Genomic DNA, 23,470 nt, shown 5'->3' on the forward strand with positions numbered 1-23,470 from the left:
GGGTGATAATGATGCATCAGTGTAGGTTAATTGATTGTAACAAATGAATCACTCTGGTGGGGTGGTAAGTAGTAGTAGAGGCTGTGCCTGTGTAGGGGTAGGAGGTATATGGGAAACTTCTATACTTTCCATTCAATTTTGCTATGAACCTAAAACTGCTCTCAAAAATAAGGCCTATTAAAGAAAATATTCTGCAGTATGGCAGAAGCTAAACACTAGTAGGGAAATCACTAAACCTGAGAAGAGGCAGATGACAGAGAGCGTTTGGGTGATGGGACTGTAGAAGAGAGGGAGGCCAGAGGGAATCCTACAAAAGAAGGCCTGGCCACAGCACATGTGTAGCTAGCGTTTTTTCCCTCCTGGCACAGAACTGGTGCAGAAACAAGACTCAGTGTAAAAGAGGTTTCTGTCCCCCTGCACCATCCTGAAGCTTCATGCAGCTAAAAGCAAGATCCCTGGGAAAAAAATGTCCCTGCCATAGGATATGTCTGCAACAATCTAGGCAGGGAGACTTAAAATTCAGAGAAAATATAGGTAGAATTTTATGGCCAAAGACAATAGAGAAGAGTGTTCAAGACAATTGGGAGGCTTTAATTAATTCTAAGTACTCAAATTCAGTGATCGTGAAGAAGAAATAGTAAAGCTCTGTTTGATTAAATCCAGGCATCCAATAAACTCTTGACCTGCCCTGATGCTAATTCTGGAGATAGGGAAACTGAGTCTGAATTTGTTAAAGATTCTCTGTTTGGTAGGCTGAGGCAGGGCTTAAATCACGGTGTGACTCCCAACTCCTCCTTCTATCCTATCCCACCCCATACTCCTCATTTGAAATGAAGAGAACCTGGTCAGGTGCAGTGGCTCACCCCTGTAATCCCAGCCCTTTGGGAGGCCAAGGCAGGCAGATCACGAGGTCAGCAGATTGAGACCATCCTGGCTAACACGGTGAAACCCCGTCTCTACTAAAAATATAAAAAATTAGCCAGGCATGGTGGCGGGCGCCTGTAGTCCCAGCTACTCGGGAGGCTGGGGCAGGAGAATGGCGTGAACCCGGGAGGCAGAGCCTGCAGTGAGCCGAGATCGCACCACTGCACTCCAGCCTGGGCGACAGAGCAAGACTCTGACTCAAAAAGAAATAAAGATTACTTGATGAACACAAGTGGTAAAGGATGGATCTCCGCCCAGAAGCTCAGGATGAGACTAAGTTGATCGCCCAGTGCCCTGGGCCAAAGGGTACTTTGTAAGATGAGGGCTCACCTGGAAATCAAGTGACCATTCAGAGAGGTTAGCATCATCTTGGTGGGGGAAATGGTGGCAAGAGGATGACACATAGATGCAGTGTGTTTCTGGTTTCTTCTTATGCAATCTGAAAATAACTTCATAAGCCAAGAAGAAAGATATGAACAGTCAAGCATCCTAATCACATTTATTCTCAACTAATGTGTGCAGACGTCTGTTTCTCGGTGGTTCTCAATACTGACCACACATTAGTCACCTAGGGAGGTTTTTTTAAAGACCAGATGCCCAGGTTTGCTTCCTCTAAATTAGAGATTCTCCTACGTTGCTAACTTAGAAAGGTTAGGCTTCCTTCTCTTCCCAACAATGTTCCATTTGCCCAGACTTGCTGGGACAGTGGCAGGTCCAGAATCTCAATAGAAGAGCGATTTAGTGCCCACAATCTGGTTGTTGGTTTGTGCATGTCTGCAGGAGCTGCTTTTCTAGGATTTGCATAATGTTAACATATTGTCAAGGGGGAAAGGGGTGGAAGAGCAGGACTCAGGCCTGTGGCTTAGGAAATCAACCACAGGTTCCACCATTCACCTCTTGAAAAAACTGAAGCTCACCCTACCCCGTAGTAGAAACTTTCCGATCTGGATGAAAACCTAAATTGATCTCAAAGGCAGTATGGCAAATGCCATTTAACTTCTTCCTAAGTGTCTTCTTATAGCACAGTGTCGCCTTTGTGGATACACCGGGCTGCTTCCTGAAATCCTTGCATCTGTTTTTTTATAGTTTATATTCTTCCTTCTCAGTCAGTATTACCTGTCTGGCCATTGTCTACCAGAAACCCTCTACTCTGATGCTTCTAAGCTGTTGCGAAGTGGAAAAGCAGTTGTGTAACCATGTGAGAAATGTGTCACATGAACATTGAAAAGCTCCCAATAAGAGGTTCTACCTGATGAATCAACTGCAAGCAGCTTGCATGTTCTAGTGCTGATTTTGTCTGCTCAGATACATCCTTGGTTCGTGTTGATATGTTCCAGACACTGAGGTTACCACTGAGACCCTCAGATAAAAGAACTTCAATCCAACATTAATTGCCATCGCTCCCATTTTATAAGGACCAACAGCATCAGGGAGGTCAAAAGACACCTTTGTCACTAAAATCCACAATTCAATGGCACTGGCTGAGCCCTGTCAGGGTTCTTAGGTGTCTTTGTAAAGTTCACTTCAGAATGTTAGGCATGTTCAAAGAATTACCAAAAAGCTTAGCCATGATAAGAGTTTTTAAAAAATTTACGGAAGCCCAAGAAGATGATAAAATAATACGATTTTGACCCAACATTTTAAAATACCAGTTTTAGGTAAGGGAAAAAAATCCATTTTTTCTTAAGAAAACAATTTATTACAGGACACAAGGGAATAACGTTTTTAGAAAGTATTCTGTAAATCTTCTTTTCTTTGACTTTGCCGATTTCAACAGTTCGAGGTCCATTATCGTTGCAATAGCCTATATTAGCAGAGAGAAAGGATTAAAGGGCAAGCTGTCCTCAGCAGATCACTCCCGCTGGTCCTTACCAAGCCAGGTGCTCACTCAGTTAAAGTAACCATACAGGTGTGACACAGGTTTACACTGAAAGGGAAAAAATGAGCAACAATAGGGAACGTCTATCGAACGGATACTGTGGACGTGTCAAGGACCATGCGGCTTATTGCTCACGACAGCCCCGTTCGGTAAGTGCAGTTCTTATCCTCCATCTGAGGCTAAGGGAAGTTAACTCGCCTGAGGCCACATAAGTGCTTAAGTGACTTTTAGGGCTTCTAAATTCTTAGATCAGAAATGAACAAATGTAAAAGAATGAGGTAGATTTGTAAGTCCTGATTGAAAGGATGTCAACATCATTGTGTTTGGTGAAAAGAGAACATTTTAGTAAAACTGAAGAGTGCATTTTAAAACATCACTGGCCTCCTTTTGATTCCTCTAATATTTCACTATGCAAAGTGGGCACCAGCAGCATGAGCATCCCCTGGGAGCGTGTTAGAAGTGCGTAACATCAGGCTCACCCCAAACCTCCTGAGTCCGCATCAGCCGTGAACAAGACAGGTGGCTGTGTACTCCTTAAAGTGTGAGAACCCTCTAGCCCGCCAACAGCACTCCCTTTTCTGCACTTGGCTACAATGCACTTCCCGGGATTTATGTGCTCCACTCCCTCTCATTTCCTTCAACTCTGCTTAATGTCACCTCCTTAGAGAGGTCTCCTCTGACTTCCATCTGAAAAGCAGTGTCGTCTGTCACCCTCTATCTGCTTAACATGCTTTATCTTTCTTCATAGCAATGACCAGTACCTGAAATCATAGGCTTGTGTGTTATCTGTTCCTCCTGCTCCAGTGTGGGCTCCGTCAGGGCAGGGACTTTGTACCTCCAGCACATCAGACAGTGGCTGGGTAAAAGCGCTTGATAAATACTTGCAAGAGGGTCTACTTTCTCTGCAGGACTATATAGCGTGCAAATATCTAATTTAATGGTGGGTATCCCTGGTAAGCGGAAAGGGAAGACTGAGGAAAGAGACCTTTTGTAGTTTTTGCAATTTTCAACTTCTGGAGTTTTTGCAATTTTTCAAAGGAGTATGCACCATTTTAGATAATTTATTAAACACTTCTCAAATAATTTAACAAACTATCTCAAGATATATCATACCACAAAACAAAGCAGATTACATCCCTTCCTTCTAAAAGATGTTGGCTTTCTTAGTTTCTCAGATTATACTTTAATAAGAAACTATGTCCTTTTAAGGGCCTCTTTGTTTACCCCCAGAAATGTCATTATATTAAGAATTTTGCTTTTGAAACTCAGACATTACAACTATACATGTGGACCATGCCTTGCCCCACTAGCAGGCCAGGCCCTAAACAGCCTGCCTTGTTATTGAAGTAGTACAGACCCTCACACTCAGTGTAGAGTTTCCCACAATTGGCAGAGAGATTGAGCAGATTCAAATCAGATTCCACAAAAGAAAACCATCTTTACTGGTGAATCTTTTATTTGGACAAGACAAAAACATCTCCACACTGTTCCCTTTTATACAGAAAATGGAACATCTCAAATATATTAGTTTTTCTCTTTTTCAACAGAATTCATTTCAATCTGGTCCCAGGAACTGCTTCTCATTTTAGGATTCACGTTTTAGTAACACATATGCACCCATTATAGCCAAAAGAGCATACTGGAAAGAAAACACAATGGAAAATCACTGTGAGGTCTACAAAGAAATTTGGTCTGTAAATGTATTCAGATGAAGTCTGTTAAATACTGGGCTGAGGACAGAATCAAAAGATTACCTCTTTCCCCCATGCCTTGTTCTCTAAATGAGCTGTTCAATGCCACATTATGATCAAAAACCTAAAAATATACTGATGGACTGAAGATCAGACAACGAACACACACAGCAAATGCAGTGCTTACTCTTACGCAGGTTTCCCATTGTTTGTCAAGTGATTTTTTAAAAAAATATAGATACACGCCTGTAATCCCAGCACTTTGGGAGGCTAAGGCGGGCAGATCACCTGAGATCAGGAGTTCGAGACCAGGCTGGCCAACATGGTGAAACCCTGTCTCTACTAAAAACACAAAAATGAGCTGGGCGTGGTGGTGCACACCTGTAATCCCAGCCACTAGGGAGGCTGAGGAAGGAGAATCACTTGAACCTGGGAGGCGGAGGTTGCGGTGAGCCGAAATTGTGCCACTGCACTTTAGCCTGGGTGACAGAGCCAGATTCCGTCCAAAAAAAATATATATATATATACACACACACACACATTTACATATATATGATATATACACACACATATATACACATATATATTGAGAGAGAGAGAGATACCATTTTTGTTGAAGTTGAGAGGTAAGCATTACTAGTTTATGGGACTACTTTTGTGTGTGTGTGAAAATTTCCATAATAAAAAGCAGCAATTAGATAAATGCCATATTAGAACATGAACACACAGGGGGAAAGTAGCTATTTTAAATAATTAATTTAAATGTTGCTACTTTAAATGACTACATTAATTTGTGGTTAACTATAGATATTCTGCAGGCCTATTAATGGCAACATGTTTTAAGAAGACTGCCTCTTTACAGTTGCACAAGTAAAAGCTCCAATATTTAACTAAGTAAACAAATATAGACACACATAAATTCCTACCTTGAATTTTGGATAGTCATTCATTATTATGGTGACCATACCAACATATGGTAAAAACCTAAATTGTGGGATAAAAAGCAAGAGATATAAAAATTGTTTATAACATGATGATGGCAACATCTGAAAATACTATAAATCAGTCTTAGGAAATGAATCGTACGTGGGAATGCCACTGACCGGGGCTGTAAGGATGTATTCAGCCCTGTCTCAAACAGCTTTATTAGTAAGGAGCATCAGCACTGGCAGCCAGGACAAGTTTTCTAAGTAGGCACTTGAGTTGAGATAGTGATGCTGGTTGTCTTCACTTGCTACAAGTAAAATAGTTAAGCCGCTTATACAAAAAGAATAGGCAACTTTCACAAATCTAGTTTTTATTTAGAAGAGAAGATTCAGATAGCCTATATAAAAACTGCTGTTAGATAAAGCTTTCAAAGCACATGAGTAATGAGTTTGTAATGCAAATAATTATTTTGATTTCCCAGTGCTTGTCAGATATAACAAATAAATGTATGGGGTAGCAAATACAAATGTGAATAGCACAACTTATACTGATATATGATTATGAGCCCAGAGAGAGGAGGTTCAGTGCATAAACCAGCCAATGATTACGCTGACAAAATTAACAGCAATATGTAATCAGACGGACCCAGGTCTCAATCACCTCTGCTCGTGGGAGACAAGGTAGCACACCCATAGTACCTTCCAGGCTTTTATACATCAGTAGCTCCATCCTCTCTCTTATCCAAAGTCTTTCACCAGAGTGTCTAGAAAGACAGGATGGACTAACTGGAAGCCCTCCTGGTCCCCCCGGAGATATTCAAGTGAAAATGCAACAAAGAAAAATGGTTAAAGGAGTAGGAAGAAGCCGTAAGCCACAATCTGAGTGATAACGCTAAATCTTACAAAACGGTAGCCAGTCTCTCCAGCCTTAAAAAGCTAGTGAGATTTAGGTAAGATTAAAAAAAAAAACATTTCTACATCTGTTCAACATAAAACGGGTTGCCGAGAGGGGAAGAATTTCCTTTTTTGGGTTTTAATGAGGACACATTCTCTGTTATGTCAATCAGAAGCAGAACTCATTGCTGGACAACTATACAAAGATGAATACTAAAAGATGTATCACAGAAATGTTTCTAGTTACGAAAAATGGGAAATAATCTAAGTGTCCACCAAAATGGGGCTTGGTTAAATAAATTTGTATTCGCAATAAAACAGCTTGTAGCCACTTAAAAAGATATAGATGTAGATTTGACACGAAAAGCTATTTCCAACTTCCTGCTGGGTGAAAAACAATCAAATTCTAAGTAAAATTATATATATGTATAACATACATCTGTACCAGCCCAGAGAGTATCTACAGCATTCCCTGAAATGTTAAACAGTGGTTATCTCTGGGAGACTTTCTTGTAATGGTTATTTAAAATCCACAAATAACTAATCTCTCAGTGAGGATTTATTTTTATTCATTTTTTAAGAACAATTTTAAAAAAATTTTTATTAATAGAGATGGGGTATCCCTATATTACCCAGGCTGGTCTTGAACTCCTGGGCTCAAGTGATCCTCCTGCCTTGGCCTCCCAAAGGTGCTGGGATTACAGGTGTGAGCCACCGCGCCTGGCTGGATTTATTTTTAAACAGATTTGAACCCATCATATAGGTAACTGGGCTCCGTTTTAGATTTTAGGTCTTTAGGAATTTATACGTTGTATTTGTCTTCACAGGATAAACTAGAACTGCTTAGAACTCTCCTGATTTGTAATTAACGACTCAGCCTATCGATTTAATTTCTTCATTTCTAAGTGTTTTCCATAGCCTTCTATATAAGTTAAAGGTGAATTCTCACCCTCTTGCTCTTCCCACCACGTCCTTCTTTTCCAGCCAGTTCTGGCCTTCTTTGTACAAGCCTCTATCGTCAACTTCATTATTATCTCCTTTAGTCAGAAATTTGATGTCTCCATTATCTCTGGAAAGCAAAATAATGTCCTCTCAAAAATTATTTTCGGCACAGCATCATTTACAAAAATATTAGTTTACCCAAGACTTTACTGTCAGACAGGAGCATTTAGAAAAACAGTCAAAGATAAACTAACCTTTTTAAAATCTAAGATGACTGCTTAAGACAACCATTCAACTGAAGCACAAATCTAATGACCATTTTGTAGACTTCAATTCCAAAACACTCAAGTAACCGTGACAACAAAAAGCATGACCAAGCACAAGGGCAACAATTTGCTTCCAGCACAGCACACAATGAAGAATTCCTTCTCACCACATGGCTTCTGGGAATGACGAATATACTAGGACCTAATATTTTTTTAACCTGTAAACAAGTGTATTCGTGTCATTCATCAGTAGGTAAAATCATGTGAATCACCACTGTGCAATTCTTTCAAGTCCAGATTCGTAATACACAAAAACACTGCTGACAAGGAGCTTTTCCAGGCTCACTTCATTCACTTCAAGTCAGAACAGGTCAGAAGTCAGGACATGAAGCTGGTTTAACAACCTGTGCTGGACTTGAACTGTTTTCATTCTTAGACCTCATGGAACAATTTGGTTTTTTGTTTGTGTGTTTGTTTGTCTGAGATGGAGTCTTGCTCTGTCACCCAAGCTGAAGTGCCATGTGCGATCTCAGCTCACTGCAACCTCTGCCTCCCAGGTTCAAGCGATTCTCCTGCCTCAGTCTCTGAGTAGCTGGAATTACAGGTGTGAGCCACCACACCGAGGTAACTTTTGCACTTTTAGTAGAGGTGGGGTTTTGCCATGTTGGCCGGGCTGATCTAGAACTCCTGACCTCAAGTGATCCACCCGCCTCGGCCTCCCAAAGTGCTGGGATTACAGGCATAAGCCACCATGCCCAGCCTCATAGACCAATTTGTTAACATGGATGATATTCCTCTTCACTCTAGATATAAACTTAATCCTAGATCACACAGATTTGAGCACAAGGTAATTTAAATGCAAGTGTGCTCTAGGCTGTCCTCAGATTTCCTTTTCCTTGCCAAATGCACAATTTGTTACTGCATTATTTCCTTCACCACTGACCACGGTAGCATAAAGTAGAATTTGCAGGGAAACAAGAATCACAAATGGCATAACACCAGTGTGTTAAAGAGACATGTGGGACCCATTTTAAGCATTCTAAACTGGTGCTCAGATAGCCTTGACTCTAGAAACATAATATTGTAGTATTATGGAGCTGTAAAGAGGGTCTTCTTTCAATAAGAGAGACGAAAAAAGAATGCACTATTATAATGTGATAAAATGCCAAAAACCCCCAAAGATTTGAAACCATATTAAAAAGAGCAAGCTGGTTTGCAGACACGGTTATAAAGGAAATCAGGATAAAAATCCTGACAGTGTCTCATAATTCATGCAAATTAGAGCAAATAATCATTTCCTCAACTTGGAACAATTGATCATCTTTAGAAATTAATTGTAAGTCAGTGCAAGTACTGTCACATCATGATTGAGGATGCTTCTTCCTCAGGAATCTAACAGGTAGGCATCAAGTAACCGTTAGCACAGGACCAGTGTATCAGCACAGGATGAAACTGGATTGTTCTCATGTGTAGAGTAATGTGAAGTGAATGAGTATCCATATCTGTGGGGTACACTTGTGAAGAAGCAGTAAATGGGCCAGGCGCGGTTACTCACGCCTATAATCCCAGCAATGTGGGAGGCTGAGACAGGTGGATCACCTGAGGTCAGGAGTTTGAGACCAGCCTGGCCAACATGGCGAAAACCCATCTCTACTAAAAATACAAAAATTAGCCAGGTGTGGTGGCACGTGCCTGTAACTCCAGCTACTTGAGAGGCTAAGGGAGAACTGCCTGAACCCAGGAGGCAGAGGTTGCAGTGAGCTGAGATCCCGCCATTGCACTCCAGCCGAGGAGACAAGAACGAGGCTCTGTCTCAAAAAAAAAAAAAAAAAAAATTAGCCAGGCAGGATGGTGCATGCTTGTAGTCCCAGGTACTCAGGAGGCTGGGGCAGGAGAGTCGCTTGAACCCAGGAGGCGGAAGTTGCAGTGAGCGGAGATCACACCATTGTACTCCAGCCTAAGCGACACAGTGAGACTCCATCTCAAAAAAGAAGCAGTGAATGGAATGGGAATCTAATACCAGATATGTACAAGGAGTTACTTCTCTCTGTCAAACTCAAACACACACACACATACAGAGTGAGAAATGCTCCATTATTAAAAAACATACCTAGGCATACCTAAATTTAATTCTGACTCATACAGATAAAAATCCATACTAAGCTGCATAAAGGTAAATGAATAACCAAGTATATATGAAATGTACACTTTTACCAATCATGTGAAGTACTCTCTCATGGGAACTTTATATATTTGAGCAAGAAGTAAATGTTTCCGGTTCCAGAAAAGGATCTTAATAAGTCAGTCATGGCTGGTATTAACAGCAAGGCTGTTTGGGGAGTGGGGGATGTGGCAATGGAAAATTAATGCAGAATATGCAACGACCAAATCATGAGATGAGTTGGAAAAGGAATTTTTATCCATCCAGGACTAATATTACTGCTGAAGATGCCACTTTGGCCAAACATAGAAAAAACAGCTAGTTTTTTTGCATTTCAGAAAATAATTTTCATATCAAAACTGTTTGATTTTCTTTGAACTCCTTCAAATAACTACCATGTCATAATATATCACATCTTACATTTGCGCAGCAATTTAAGTTTCTGAATTGCTTTAGTAAACATTAGTTCACTTAATTCTCATAATCACTCTGTGAGTTACTGTGGGTTTAACTACCACAACTCTCATCCTACAGAAAGAGTTACGCAGTCGGTCCAAAGTCACCCAGTGAGAAAATGGCAGAACTCACGACATCATCCTGTGCTTTTACTAGTTTCTAATTAGCCATGAATCTACCAAAAATTTACAAAACAAAACCAAAAAGAAATAAGCCTCTTTACTTTTCATGAACTTTGATTACTCTGTGAACTATTGGAATGTCTCGTCCTTCAACTTTAAAAACAACTATTTCACCAGCTCTGATTGGGTCTTCCCGGAAATTTGTGAGGAACAGGAGGTCTCCTCTGTGAAAGGCCGGCTCCATACTGCCACTAGAAAGAAGCACAAAGTCAGCATCAGCATTACCCTATGTCCAAAAGGCGATCAGAATAAACATGTCAGAGGTGAAACTCAATAGTCAAGTAGGTCTCAGGAGCTATAAAACAAGCCACTGCGGCTTCCTTCTGACTGCTCAAGGTAGTAACATGTGCGAAAGGAAATGACTTCTACTGACATTATCGTGTCATGAGCACTGGCAGGACCCTCTGCAGTTCGTATCAGGTAGAAAAGAAACCAGGATTAACGTCAACTCTGAAGTAAAAGCTACCAATTTTTAGCTTTCAAAAAAGTCCTGCATCCACAAATACAGTAGCGTTTTCCTCCAGAACTGCAGACTTACAGCTAATCATCTAGGGCAATCCTTTCATTTAGAGCAGATCCCCAGCACTTAGGATACTGCAATCCTTACTTAAGAAATGAGGCACACATGAAAGCACTTGGGGAGCACGACCCGCCCTGATGCCAAACTGAGGCTGGGACAAACGGGAACCCAAGTCCTTCGCCTCCTGCAGCAGCAGGAGAATATGGTGGAGAATTCCACCATATTCTACAAAAGCCCAATTCTAACAAACATGGACTGGGTTATTGTGGAAGTCAATAAATAATTCCACATGATACCAATGTAAACCTGTGCCAAAATCTTTGGTGGATTCAAAGTAAATTGCAATATGCTGGAAGCTAAAATTTGAAAAGTTCATTTTTTTTATATATATATAATATATATATACACACACATACATACACACACACATACATATGTGTGTGCTAATTCTTTGCTTTAATACGTGAGAGAATAAGACCTAGAAATACAGCTTGACAGGGGGCTGTGCAACCAAGGACGAGTAACGGCTGCTGAGCAGGAAGAACCTGAGGAGAATGAACCACTGAAGCTCCGTGCAGCTCTAGCGGAAACAAAGAAAACCATGGCTCCCAACAAGAGTTCGAGAAGCTTGCCCTCCTTCCCTCCAGCCTGGCCCACCTCGAACATCTCAGCAGGTGCAGAAAGTGGCAAGGAGAAATGCAGCCTGTCAAACCAGTGCCACTAAGTATGGTCATGGATGAAGCATTCAAAATCAGCCAATCTGAATGACAGGGGAAAAGGGCTAGAAATACAACTGACTTAAGAGAAAACATCACAGTCAACAAATTTGAGTTTGTTCTGTCCCCCAATATGAAATTCTATTTTGTCTTCTTCTGAAAATAAAACATAATTGTTTCAGGGTTAAAAAAAAAAAAAAAAAAGCTAAAATGTTTAAGATAATTTCTTCATCTGTGGCTTCATCTTTACTCCTTCAACAAAATTCCTGAAGATACAGTGGGAAGATGTTGATAGAAAAGTAACAGTGTAAGAGAACTGCAGCTAGGAAAAGATCCCTGCACAGACGACAGAGGCCATAGGTGTCCTGAAGTTGGACATCAAGGGTCACTATCATGTCCTATCAGGAGAGCAGTTCTTTTCAATGTTTCACTAATATCAATGTCTACTTGCTTTCCTCATGGGCCAGATTCCCCCAAAAACCACACATCCCTTAGGGATGTCATTGGTTTATGCTGACAAACCAAATTGCTTTAACATTACAAAGGATGCTTTAAAAAAAAAAAAAAGTCCCTAAATGCAGCAATTTCACACTAGCTCCTGTGTGGAAGTGTGTCTGTGACATCTGAGGAGGGCCAGGAAATCTCAGATCTAGTGTTGGCTCTGCCAAAAGTTACTGGGAGATGCTTGAGGCCTGGCCTCATTGGGCCTCAGGTTCCTTGTCTGTTAAAGGAGAGGGTCCATCTAAATTTGAGGTTTTAAATTCCTTCTTCTTTTAAAAAAAAAAAAAAAAAAAAAAAAGCCTTAAAATCCTTCCTTCAAATGAAATCTTACCAGGAAGTGTAACCACATAAAACATACAAGCGTGGAACTGTTACATGTGAAGCAAGGTTAAGGTTTCCTGAATCCATGAATGTACTTCCCTTCTCCCCACTCCTAATCCACCCACCCCAACGCCAGGGGCCTCCCTAAAGCATAGTGTAAACACGAGTGGGTCGGAGGTCCCACAGCTCTGCTGTGAGCTAGGCTGGCCTCAGTCTTCTAAATTCACGGAAACTCCATCTCTAGAAGTGTGCCCCTTGGCCAACCACATGAGGGCGGCCTGGTGGGGCGTGGATCATGGCTATGACCCCACAAGGTGGTGGCAAGGCCCGGTGGAGGGAAAGGGCACTGGTATGCGAGCTAAGAGCCCTATGTTCTGGCCTCGGCTCCTGCCCTGGTAAGCTGTGACTCTGCCCAAGTTACTGCCACAGCCCACCATGCCACCTTGAAAACAACAGATCTGATGACCTAAGACACACCAGACAGACGGCATCTTGAAGCACCTACCAGCTCCCAAACACGGCCATTTGATTTCAAACTGATGTTAAGTTTTTCCCCTTGGATGGCTTTATGGCTGTGTGAAGTTAACTCTAGTGGTAACTTTTCTAAAATAAACATGCTGTACTTTTATAAGCATCATAGTCTCAAGAAGATAGTAGCCATCAATACACCAGTATTACTGAAGAAGCTTGAAAAAAATACTAGACACAATGCTACGCGCTGGGGATACAGACGCCCTGCCTGTTTGGTACAAAGAAAATGAAGTAACATTTTTAGTTATGTTTAAAAATCAATTTGTATAGAAATAATGCATGAATATCATATTATTAAATTGTCATTTGACATGGATTAGGTGCACGAGCACCAACATGGTTAAAGCTCTAAAATATCTACTAAGAAAGATAAGATTTTTCAAAAGCCAGAAAAAAAGAAACATTCTCAAAATAGGTATCAATAAAGACTAATAATTTATCCAATTAAAATCCTGAATTTCAGCTGTCATACAGGTTTTCACTTAAGGCTGCTCTGCTCCTCAGACCCAGGGCAGCCTTGTGATGGAGGCTGGAGGCTGGAGGCCAGCCTGGGGGACGTACCTCAGCACCACCACGATGGGGCTCTCGCTGCCGGTGAGCACGATCAAGCCTTTCCATATCATGAGTGCAGAAGACACAATCATGGCGAAGTTTAAAACCTGGTAATAGAGCTGGAATGAAAAAGAGGAACCACAGTGAAAACCAGTGGCAGAAGACCCGCCACCCTGAAGCTGGAGATGCACTCATCAAACTTTTCCAAAGACACGGTTTTAGGACAGGAAACTAACACAAGGGACAAAATTCTGCAGTATTTCAACTTTTGTCCCTGGAAAGAGCCTGGCAAATATCTCTCCTTAAGTGAGAGAGAGGGGAGGAAAAAAAGAGCAATCTGTGAGGCCTGTCTTGTTAAAGCCCCAAGGAGGCCCTCATCACCTCTTCGGGATTTCCCAGCACCTTACACCCTAGAGGGTTCCACTACTCAAGGCCTGCCACCAGAGCCTCCCGGTGAAGACCATTTCCAGACACAGTGCAGCATGCTGAGCACAGGTCTCACCCAGATCCGCACACTGTGGATTCACCTACAACTACCTTTAGCCTCAAACGGAAGCTTCCGAGTCCTATCCTAGTGCTTGGCAATGAGGTCATCCTGCATCTAAAAATGACATTTTAAAACCAGTGAACAGAAACGCTAAACATCTTGATGTTTAAATTTTTCATAAATGTTTTAAAAGGTAAATAACAAATATTTGGTTAGGGGCCGGGCACAGTGGCTCACGCCTGTAATCCCAGCACTCTGGGAGGCTGAGGCAGGCAGATCACGAGGTCAGGAGATCGAGACCATTCTGGCTAACACAGTGAAACCCCGTTTCTACTAAAAAATACAAAAAAAATTTAGCTGGGCGTAGCGGCGGGCGCCTGTGGTCTCAGCTACTTGGGAGGAGGCTGAGGCAGAAGAATGGCGTGAACCCGGGAGGTGGAGCTTGCAGTGAGCCGAGATCGCACCACTGCACTCCAGCCTGGGCGACAGAGCGAGACTCCGTTACAAAAAAAAAAAAAAAAAGAGTACAGGTGGGCGGGTCACACGAGTTAACGCATAAGCACTAGTTACATCAGCTCTGAGAAGGAGGTAGAAGCCCACCCACTCTACCTCAGACCACTGCGTTTAGACCCACTGGGCTTGCCTCGCTCCTTGCAGCATGGCACAAGCTGAAGCACAGGCTCTTCCTTGCTGACAGCTGCCTGCTGCACCTGCCAACTCCTGGTGACTAAAGGAGAAAACAACACCTGCCCATGTGCCAACACCCTGTCGGGCTGGAGCTGACCTATCAGCCCAAACATCCGCCTTCCTTCCAGGCGCAACAGGGACTAAGGCTGCTGTGGGTAGGACCACTCAAAATCAAAGCCCCTCATGGCATCGCCAGCACCGCCCACCAGGGAGGCTCCTTACTTTGGTACCTGCCTCAATCTTCCTCTTCACAACCCCTGCAGTTGTTGGGGTGATCTGCAGAGCCAGGTGGGTGGTCCATCAACACTGTGCTATCTTAATTCCTGGGCCCCCATCCACATCTCCAAAGATCTTCCCTCCACTGGGGCCACCCACTCTCAGCAACACACCCCGGAACCAAAATGGCTCTATCCCCACGTGGGTCTAGCCCCACTGGTTCAATGACCCCCTTCCACCGGGCCGCAGGTGCCTATTCTCCTGGCACCTGTGCTCACCTCTGTGTATACCTGAGGACCCATGTTCTGTCAGGTCCTTCACCCCTCACTTCTGTTTTTCTACCCTCAGCATGCAGTGTGCACAGTCACTTATAGGGTGGGAGCCACAACCCTACCAGGCCTGGCAGCCCCTCCTCCAGAGATTTCTGTTCCCCTCTCCAGGCAATGAACTCCCAGACCTCTGCTGAGGAAGGCGAGGCCTCTGGGTGGAAGACAAGAGAGAGGGGGTCTCACTGCTTCTATGCCTTTCTACCCAATCAAATTTATTTCAGCCCTATCTCCCCTTCGCCTTCAGTTCTGGGGACACCAATTCCTGGGTCTCAGGACTCTCTCTGCCTCACAAACCTGAAGAGCCACAGCCTCCCCCAGTGCCGCTCAGATCCTGGCTTTCTCTGGCTGTGCCAGTTCCCATTCTTCCATCTGTTTTCCAGCTTCTAGTATTTGGCTGATCTTGTTTCCTTTCCTGGGCGTATCCTGGAGTAACTGATAACTTCTAAAACCTCCTTGCTATTAATATAGTTTTAGTGTTTTGGAGGCAGTGATGTTAGACAAGTTAGATCCCATCTTAGCTCCCTACCAGCTTTCCAGAACATCTTTTTGAATTGAGTTTGGAGTGAGGACCTGGATCACGTGGCTCTGGGCAACATCATTTTCCTCAACTATCCAAATTCAATTTTAACTGAGCTGGAATGTGGTGGTATGAACTCTTTTTGAGCATTGAGTACAATTTAAAATACAGTTTTAAACACAGTTTAAATACAGTTTAAAATACACAAGGCCGGCCAGGCGCGGTGGCTCAAGCCTGTAATCCCAGCACTTTGGGAAGCTGAGACGGGCGGATCACGAGGTCAGGATATCAAGACCATCCTGGCTAACACGGTGAAACCCCGTCTCTACTAAAAAATACCAAAAAAATTAGCCGGGCGAGGTGGCGGGCACCTGTAGTACCAGCTACGGGAGGCTGAGGCAGGAGAATGGTGTAAACCCGGGAGGCAGAGCTTGCAGTGAGCTGAGATCCGGCCACTGCCCTCCAGTCTGGGCGACAGAGCGAGACTCCATCTCCAAAAAAATAATAAATAAATAAATAAATACACAAGGCCTGGAAAAGTCAGGCTGAAAGACACTCAGGAAGTTCAAATAGAGACTTCCCAGGTGGTTCTACGTGGTTCTGACTTCTGGGTATATGGACCGTTCTTTACAGCGGCAGCGTGCAAGCATCAGTGTGCACTAGGATCAGCTGGCGATGCCTGAGGACTGCACTTCAGACACATTCCCAGGCGACACGAAAGCTGCTGGCGTGGGAATCACAGCTGAGAACCACTGCTCTATACCATTGGTTCTCAACCTTGGCTGCACCTTAGAATCATCGGGGAAGCCCTGGAAAGTCCATCCCAGACCAGCTGGATCGCTGGGAGGGGTGGGGTGATTCTGAGGTGCAGTGAAAGTTGAATCATGGCTCTATACCTCCTCCTCCCATCAGCTAAAGACTCTCCCATCGCAAACCCTTCTTCCACCTCACATCCTCCTCCAGCTTTCACACTCTCTCTTCTCCTTCACAGCTCTTCTCAAAACAGTGTCTACCCCAAGTTGCTCCCCTTCTTCACCATCTATATTCAGTCCTCAACCTACATAATCAGTCACATGCTCACTAAATCCAAAGGATAACTGTCAGCCCTCACCTTACCTGACCTTCCAGCAGCTCTCAACACACGATCATTTCTTCAAACCCTTGGCCCCTGCCTTCCACGATGGCATGCCATCCACTTCTGACCACTTTCTTGTCTTCCTGCCAGTTGCTCCTCCTCCATCTGAACCTCCTCCTCTACCTGAATGCTGGCATTGGTCCCGTCATGCTAACTACTCCCAATTCAGAGACTTCCAACTGCCTACCTGACGTTTCCACTCAGACGTCTTTAAAGATACCTCCTGCTCAACATGTCAAAATTAAACTTACCTTCTCTAAAAGCTTTCAGTGCTAGTGATCCTTCTCTCAGTAAATGACATTATTATCGCCCTGCTATTTGGAGCCACCCCGTACCCATTCATTCTATACATTCTGGCTTTCCAAACATGTCTGGAGTTTGTACAGTTCTCTCTATTCCCACTGCCGCCACTCTCATCATATCACCAACGGGGCCCATCAGGCTGCTGTGACAGCCTCATGACAGGTCTCCTAATGCCTGTGCACACCTCTTCCGATCCATTCTCTGTGCTACAATCAGGGCAGTCATGCGCCACTTTATGACAGACACATTCTGAAAAAATGCGTTGTTAGGTGGTTTTATTGTTGTTTGAACATCATAACGTGTACTTATACAAACCCAGATGGTGTCACTTACTACACCCCTAAGCTATACGGTGTAGCCTATTGCTCCTAGGCTAGAAACCTGTACAGCTTGCTACTAGACTGAATACTACAGGTGACTGTAACACACTGCTAAGTATTTGTGTAACTCAACATAGAAAAGGCAGAGTAAAAATATGGTATAATTTTATGGGACCACCATCGTGTATGTGGTCCATCATTGACAGAAACATCATTATATGGTGCTTGACTGTACTGGTTTTCAAATGCACATCTGGTCACCTGGTCATGTCTATGCCCTGCCTAAAGCCCTTTGATTGTATCCCACTACTCTGAGGATGAAGACTAAACTACAATATGGCCTCTAATGCCCTGTCTGATATATCCCCCCAGCCCCACTTCAGCTGCTGAAGCTCGCCTCACCCCAGCTGCACTGGTCACACTGTCCATGCTTCCACCTCACATGCTGCTTTCCACCCCAGGGCCTTCACCCAGAAGGCTCCCTCCCTGGACCCCTCAGTTTACCAACACTCACCTTTACATCCACCTTTAAATGCCAGTGCCCAACAGAACCCTGCCCTGACCGGCTAGACCAGAAATCAGCAAACTTTTTGTGTAAAGGGTAAGACAGTAAATATTTTATGTTTACGGGTCACATAGTCTCATTGAAACTACTCAGCCCTGCCAACGTAGCGGGAAGGCAGCCATAGACAATATGTAAAAGAAAGAGCATGGCTGTGTGCCAATCAAACTTTACAAAAACAGGTGGTGCAGTGGGGTTTGCCAACCTCCACTCTGGCCAGCCTAGATCTCCCTATTACATATTCTCACTGCATCCTGTATTTCTTAATATCGTTCATCAGCATCATAATTAAGCATGTAATTACCTAAAGTGTCTTTTGCACTAGACCTTACATTCCACAAAAGTAGGCATCATTTCAGCCTTGCTCATAGCTGTATCCTCAAGATTCAACATGGGCTTGGCAAAAAGCTAAGTATTCAATTTGTTGAATAAATAGTGATAAAATAACCATCTTTAATGGTGAGTGCAGGTTGAGAATTATGGCCCGAAGACATTCATTACAGTCTTAATTCTAATAATGTGGAAAAGGCAATAAATGAGCAACAACAGGGAAATAACTGAGTAGAAAATGGGGCCAGGTGCGGTGTAGCTCACGCCTGTAATCCCAGTACTTTGAGAGGCCGAAGTGGGCAGATAATCTGAGCTCAGGAGTTCAAGACCAGCCTGGCCAACATGGTGAAACGCCAACTCTACTAAAAATGCAAAAATTAGCCTGGCATGGTGGCACATGCACCTGTAATCCCAGCTACTCGGGAGGCTGAGGCACAAGAATCTCTTGAACCTGGGAGGCGGAGGTTGCAATGAGCCGAGATAGCACCACTGTACTCCAGCCTGGGTGACAGAGCAAGACTCCATCTCAAAAAAAAAAAAAAAAAGAGAGAAAAAGAAAATGGCAGATTAGTCCACTATTTAAAACAATGCATAAAGAACTTAACAGGAGTGGAGGAGAAAGTGGGTTGGGTTAGGGGAGGAAAATAAAAAGGAAGTTTAATGACACGACCAAACACAGTATGTTGAGTGAAAAATGTAAGCTGCAGTAGGAGCTCACCAAACGATAAAACAAACACAAAGAGATGCCCCAAGACTCTAAGAGAGGCTATTTTAGGATAGTGAAATTACGAGTCATTGACTTTTCTTCTTTAAACTTTTCTCTATTCTGAAAACGTATTCTGACTGATGTAAGGTAGGAAAAGCAGAGCTCAAAACTGTCTCTTGTTAATGTTAAAACGTAACAATAGGTAATCTGATGCAATTATGAAGGATTTTTTTTGAGATGGAGTCTCACTCTGTTGCCCAGGCTGGAGTGCAATGGCGCGATCTCTGCTCACTGCAACCTCCGCCTCCCTGGCTCAAGCGATTCTCTTGCCTCAGCCTCCCGAGTAGCTGGGATAATAGGCGTGCGCCACCACACCCGGCTAATTTTTATATTTTTAGTAGAGACAGGGCTTCACCATGTTGGCTAGCCGGTGTTGAACTCCTGACCTCAAATGATCCACCTGCCTCGGCCTCCCAAGGTGCTAGGATTGCAAGCGTGAGCCACTGCACTCAGCCTACACACCATTTTTTAAAGCGACTTGGCTACTGTGTCAATAGCAAATTATGAAACTATCATTATATTCCCAGGAGACTGAAAAATGAAACTGGAGTGCTAAGCAGACATTGTCAAAGTGTTGGGCTATAATACGTTAAACCATTGCTTCTTCTGGTTACATGGATTAAGTTCTTTAGTGGTCGTTTCTAAGATTTTAGTGCACCTGTCACTGGAGCAGTGTGCACTGTACCCAATATGTAGTCTTTTATCCCTCATCAAATGAAGAATATTTACCAGAAAGTTGCCATGAAACAATCAAAGTCTTTACACCATTTCACCGTAAGCTCAAAGAGCATAACGGAAAAAATCAAAAATCACAAAGCAAATATTTAAGAATGCAACGAAGTGAGCATTTAGAAGAGATAAAAAAAATTCATGTCTTCATTCAATAAATATTGAGTGTCCAACAACAACAACAACAACAACAAAAAAACACTGCTTCTAAAGTAAAATCAGCCTTACAAGTCACGCCACGCTAAAGCAGAAGTTGTTCACTGGAATTCACATTCAAAACCCTCCCCAGCTGCTCTGCCTGACTGAAAGCACTTGATAAATCACCACTGTTCCATAATGAATTACATATCCAATTAGGAAAGCCCCAAACCATGGTTTTAAACAAAGATTGCCGTTTTTAGACAAGTTTTCAAGCCATCTGGTTCCACCCTGATAAAAGCAAATTATAAAATCTTGCCACTTATCCAGTGACGACCTCGTACCAAGAATATATTTTCCCATATAATTTCCCAAGCTTGAAAAGTTCAGTAAGGGGAAGCAAAATCAATTCCTCAAAAAAGCTTCCATTGAGCAAACCATCTACCTGCTAAGGAAATGCCCAAATACACAAAAATCTAAAAATCAAACTGAGAAACCACAGATCATACTTGCAACACCTTAACTTTAAGAAATCTACTAATGAGATTCTAGGCTTAAAATCCTGGAATCCAGAAAAGTAATTTTGACTGAACTCCTGACAAGCTGACTGGGGTCTAAAAAAACCAAACCACCACCACGTTTCACGGGTGCTTTTGTTGTTGTTCACCTTTGCCTACCAACTTTGTATGCTCAGTACTTAATGCTCACGACAGAGTGTAGAAGTAAGTCCACACTCAGTCATTGTCAACCAAAGATTAAACAGCCAACGTCTAAGAGTTTTAAGCAAACATTTCAGACCAAAGATTCTGGCTGACAGCAGCAGCACTGCCAGTAGCTGTATTTCTTCCTCTCTTCCTCACTGCAGAAACAAAGTGCCCTTGTCTTGCATGTGGGTCCTGCTTTAATAGTAAGCAGGGGCAGAGAAAGAAGGTCCTGCTTTCAAGACTGGTGGAGCATGCAGGCCTGACAAGGTGTCATAAGATGCTATTTTGGAGGGAAGAAGAGGAACAACAACAAAAAGCAAACGGACAAAGCTTTTTTAAAAAGTACCGAGACGCAGTAGATTTGAGCTTGCTGAATTTTAATTAGAAGACTAGCAAAACAGGCAATACAGCCAGCTACTGGCAGGCCTTATCATTGAGAGCAAAAAACACACTGATCTTTCAAAGGGCAAAGTGGTTTAGGGATCAATACACTCATCAGAGGGCCTTTTCTGACAGTCTGCAATTACAGCCATCAGTAGTCAGTACTAATTTTAGAGACATTTTAAAAACCCAGCCATTAAGTCTAAATTTTTAAACAAAGCTCTGCTTCCTGTAGGGTATTGAACAGCATCAATGCTCAGGACATTAGCAGTTACTTTTTTAAGCTGGTGATAATCTCTACGACAACTCATCTTCCAGAAATAGGAGTATATCAGCTGTGCACACCTAGACATTACCACATCCTAAACACGGTTGATGAAATAGAAATTATCAAACTTTCCCACACGACTGCACTAGTCTGAAATTCTACTTGGGGGAGGGGGAGGAGAGTGAGAGGGGAAAAACACATATGCCTAAAGGAGTAGTTGTGACCTCCCATGGGCACCACCCCACATCTCAACTGATGGAGCAAATGAAACTGGATGCCCTCAAAATAATAAGGATTATTACCATTTTCAAAGACAAGCAAAATCCCTTGGTTGGAAGGTCCCATTTTTCTTAGCACAATTTATTAGTAGTAATAGTGGCATTAGTATCCACCGTGATATTTAGGCCCTAGAGGTCCCCCAAATTCTCTACCTAGAAGCTTACATAATCGTATTTTTCCTGACTGAGAGGGCTTCCTTTCCAATCCCTACTCACTCTTAACCTTATAGTGAAGAGATAAGGACCCAAAGACAGTGATGATGGCCAATAAGTGGCTAAGGAGAGAGCAAGAGGGACGTTTTCCTCTGAGGTCTTCTCACAAAGGAGAGGGAATTCAACCACCCCAGCTGCCCAAAGACCCTACGCTGCCTCCTACATTCATAGTGCAGCCAGAATGATGGCATCTCAGAAGTTAGAGAAGGCTTCTGGAATCCCGCTGGGAACGTGGGTTGAATCCACAATGATTGCGCACCGCTTGTGAGCTCTCTAGGCACAGGGAGCATTATTGAGTCCAGACCCACGGTCAGGGGAAAAACAACTGCCCAGGTTGGAAAGAAACTGCTTTGGGAGGCATCGCTGGACAGCTCCCATTGTAGGAAAGTTCTTCCCTCTCGCCTGCTTTTCTGCCACTTCCACCCGCAGGCAGTCAGGCCTCTGAAGCCCCACAGAGAAATCGGTTCCCTCTTCACCGGGTGGCCCTTCAAATACGCGCAAACAGCTGTCGCTCACATAGTCAACTCTCCCACAAGCGTGGCTATGGCTTTCTCATCCACATTTGACATTCCATGGCACGGGGTTTCTATTCTCCCCTTTCCTACACCCTCCCCTAATTGTGCTCTTGTCAGGGCAAGGAAGTGCACACCCATGCCCACACGTGGGCGTAGAACCCAGGGCCTGAGAGCCCAGCGCGGGAGCTTCGGGTGGCCGCCCGGCCGCAATCACTGGGAGCTGCCCTTCCCGGAGCCCTGCACGGGAAGCCCCAACTCCTCGTAAGCACAGCCGGTCCCGGCCTGGGCGCGCTCACCACCCGCCTCCGTCACCTGGCGCTTGTTCATCTTCCTCAGGTCCCCGAAGATGTCCAAACCGGACGCGGGGAGATGCGCCCCCACGGCGCCCGCGCGTACCATGGCGGGGTCTCTGGGGACCTAGCGGCTCGCCGGCTCTGGATGTCACAGACAGTAGCGGGGCACCTGCAGGCCCCCGCCCACCGGCCCCACGTCCTTGCGGCCACGTGACCGGCGACTCGCTTGGGCGTCTGGGAATCGTAGTCTCGCTAGTCTTGGGCACTGGCCAGCCAGGAAGGAACCTGAAGGAAGAAAACTACCACTCCCAGAATGCCGCGGGGCGGGCACCTCGGCCAGTGAAGACCCAGGGCTCCTAGGGAGGGCAGCGACAGGGCTCCGGAGCCTTGTCCGACCCTTCGGAGGGAACGTCGAGCAGCGAGTGACCCCGCATACCTCGGGGCCAACTCGGGGAAGGGACTACTCAAGAGAAGCCAAATTTCCCGACTCTGGTCAGGCGCCAAGAGGACACCTAACTCCCGCTCGCAAATCACCTAGCCGTGTATCTTGGCTATTGGATGACTGCAACGAGGAAAGGTGGTGCCTCTACGCTGGGGGCGGGCTGAACCGAATCGGGGCAGGGCCTAAAGATGGACGTGAGGTGGGCGGGGCTTGGAAGAGGTTGGACTTTGATGCCAATGAATTCTGCGTTTTGAGTGGTACCACTTGAATGCAAGGAAGTATCTTTGAATGCCTTGACCACAGTTGGATTGCAATGGATATTAATTAAATGAATACATAACCACCTAATTTCGTACACGAGAAAGCAGAGGCCCAGAAAGGTTCACTGACATGGC

General features: G+C 44.0%; 1 protein-coding gene across 4 annotated transcripts; it reads right to left on the reverse strand.

The window, feature by feature from the left end:
* Positions 1–4,237: 4,237 nt before the first annotated feature.
* SEC11C (SEC11 homolog C (S. cerevisiae)) lies at positions 4,238–23,210 on the reverse strand. Of its 4 annotated transcripts, XM_011971694.1 has the most exons (6): positions 22,653–23,210; positions 13,472–13,581; positions 10,363–10,512; positions 7,264–7,383; positions 5,421–5,478; positions 4,240–4,442 (listed from the first exon to the last, which is right to left on the reverse strand). In XM_011971694.1, the coding sequence occupies exons 1-6, from the start codon at positions 22,737–22,739 to the stop codon at positions 4,389–4,391; spliced, it is 579 nt and encodes a 192-aa protein (XP_011827084.1). In that variant the 5' UTR covers positions 22,740–23,210; the 3' UTR covers positions 4,240–4,388. The 4 variants fall into 4 exon arrangements, with proteins under 4 accessions (XP_011827088.1, XP_011827084.1, XP_011827086.1 ...); XM_011971698.1 differs by lacking the exon at positions 10,363–10,512 and having other exon boundaries at positions 4,238–4,442; XM_011971696.1 differs by lacking the exon at positions 7,264–7,383 and having other exon boundaries at positions 4,242–4,442.
* Between the last annotated feature and the right edge of the window lie 260 nt (positions 23,211–23,470).

The sequence above is a fragment of the Mandrillus leucophaeus genome, unplaced genomic scaffold (assembly GCF_000951045.1).
Source record: "Mandrillus leucophaeus isolate KB7577 unplaced genomic scaffold, Mleu.le_1.0 Scaffold124, whole genome shotgun sequence".
In the NCBI taxonomy this organism is placed as follows: Eukaryota; Metazoa; Chordata; class Mammalia; order Primates; family Cercopithecidae; genus Mandrillus; species Mandrillus leucophaeus.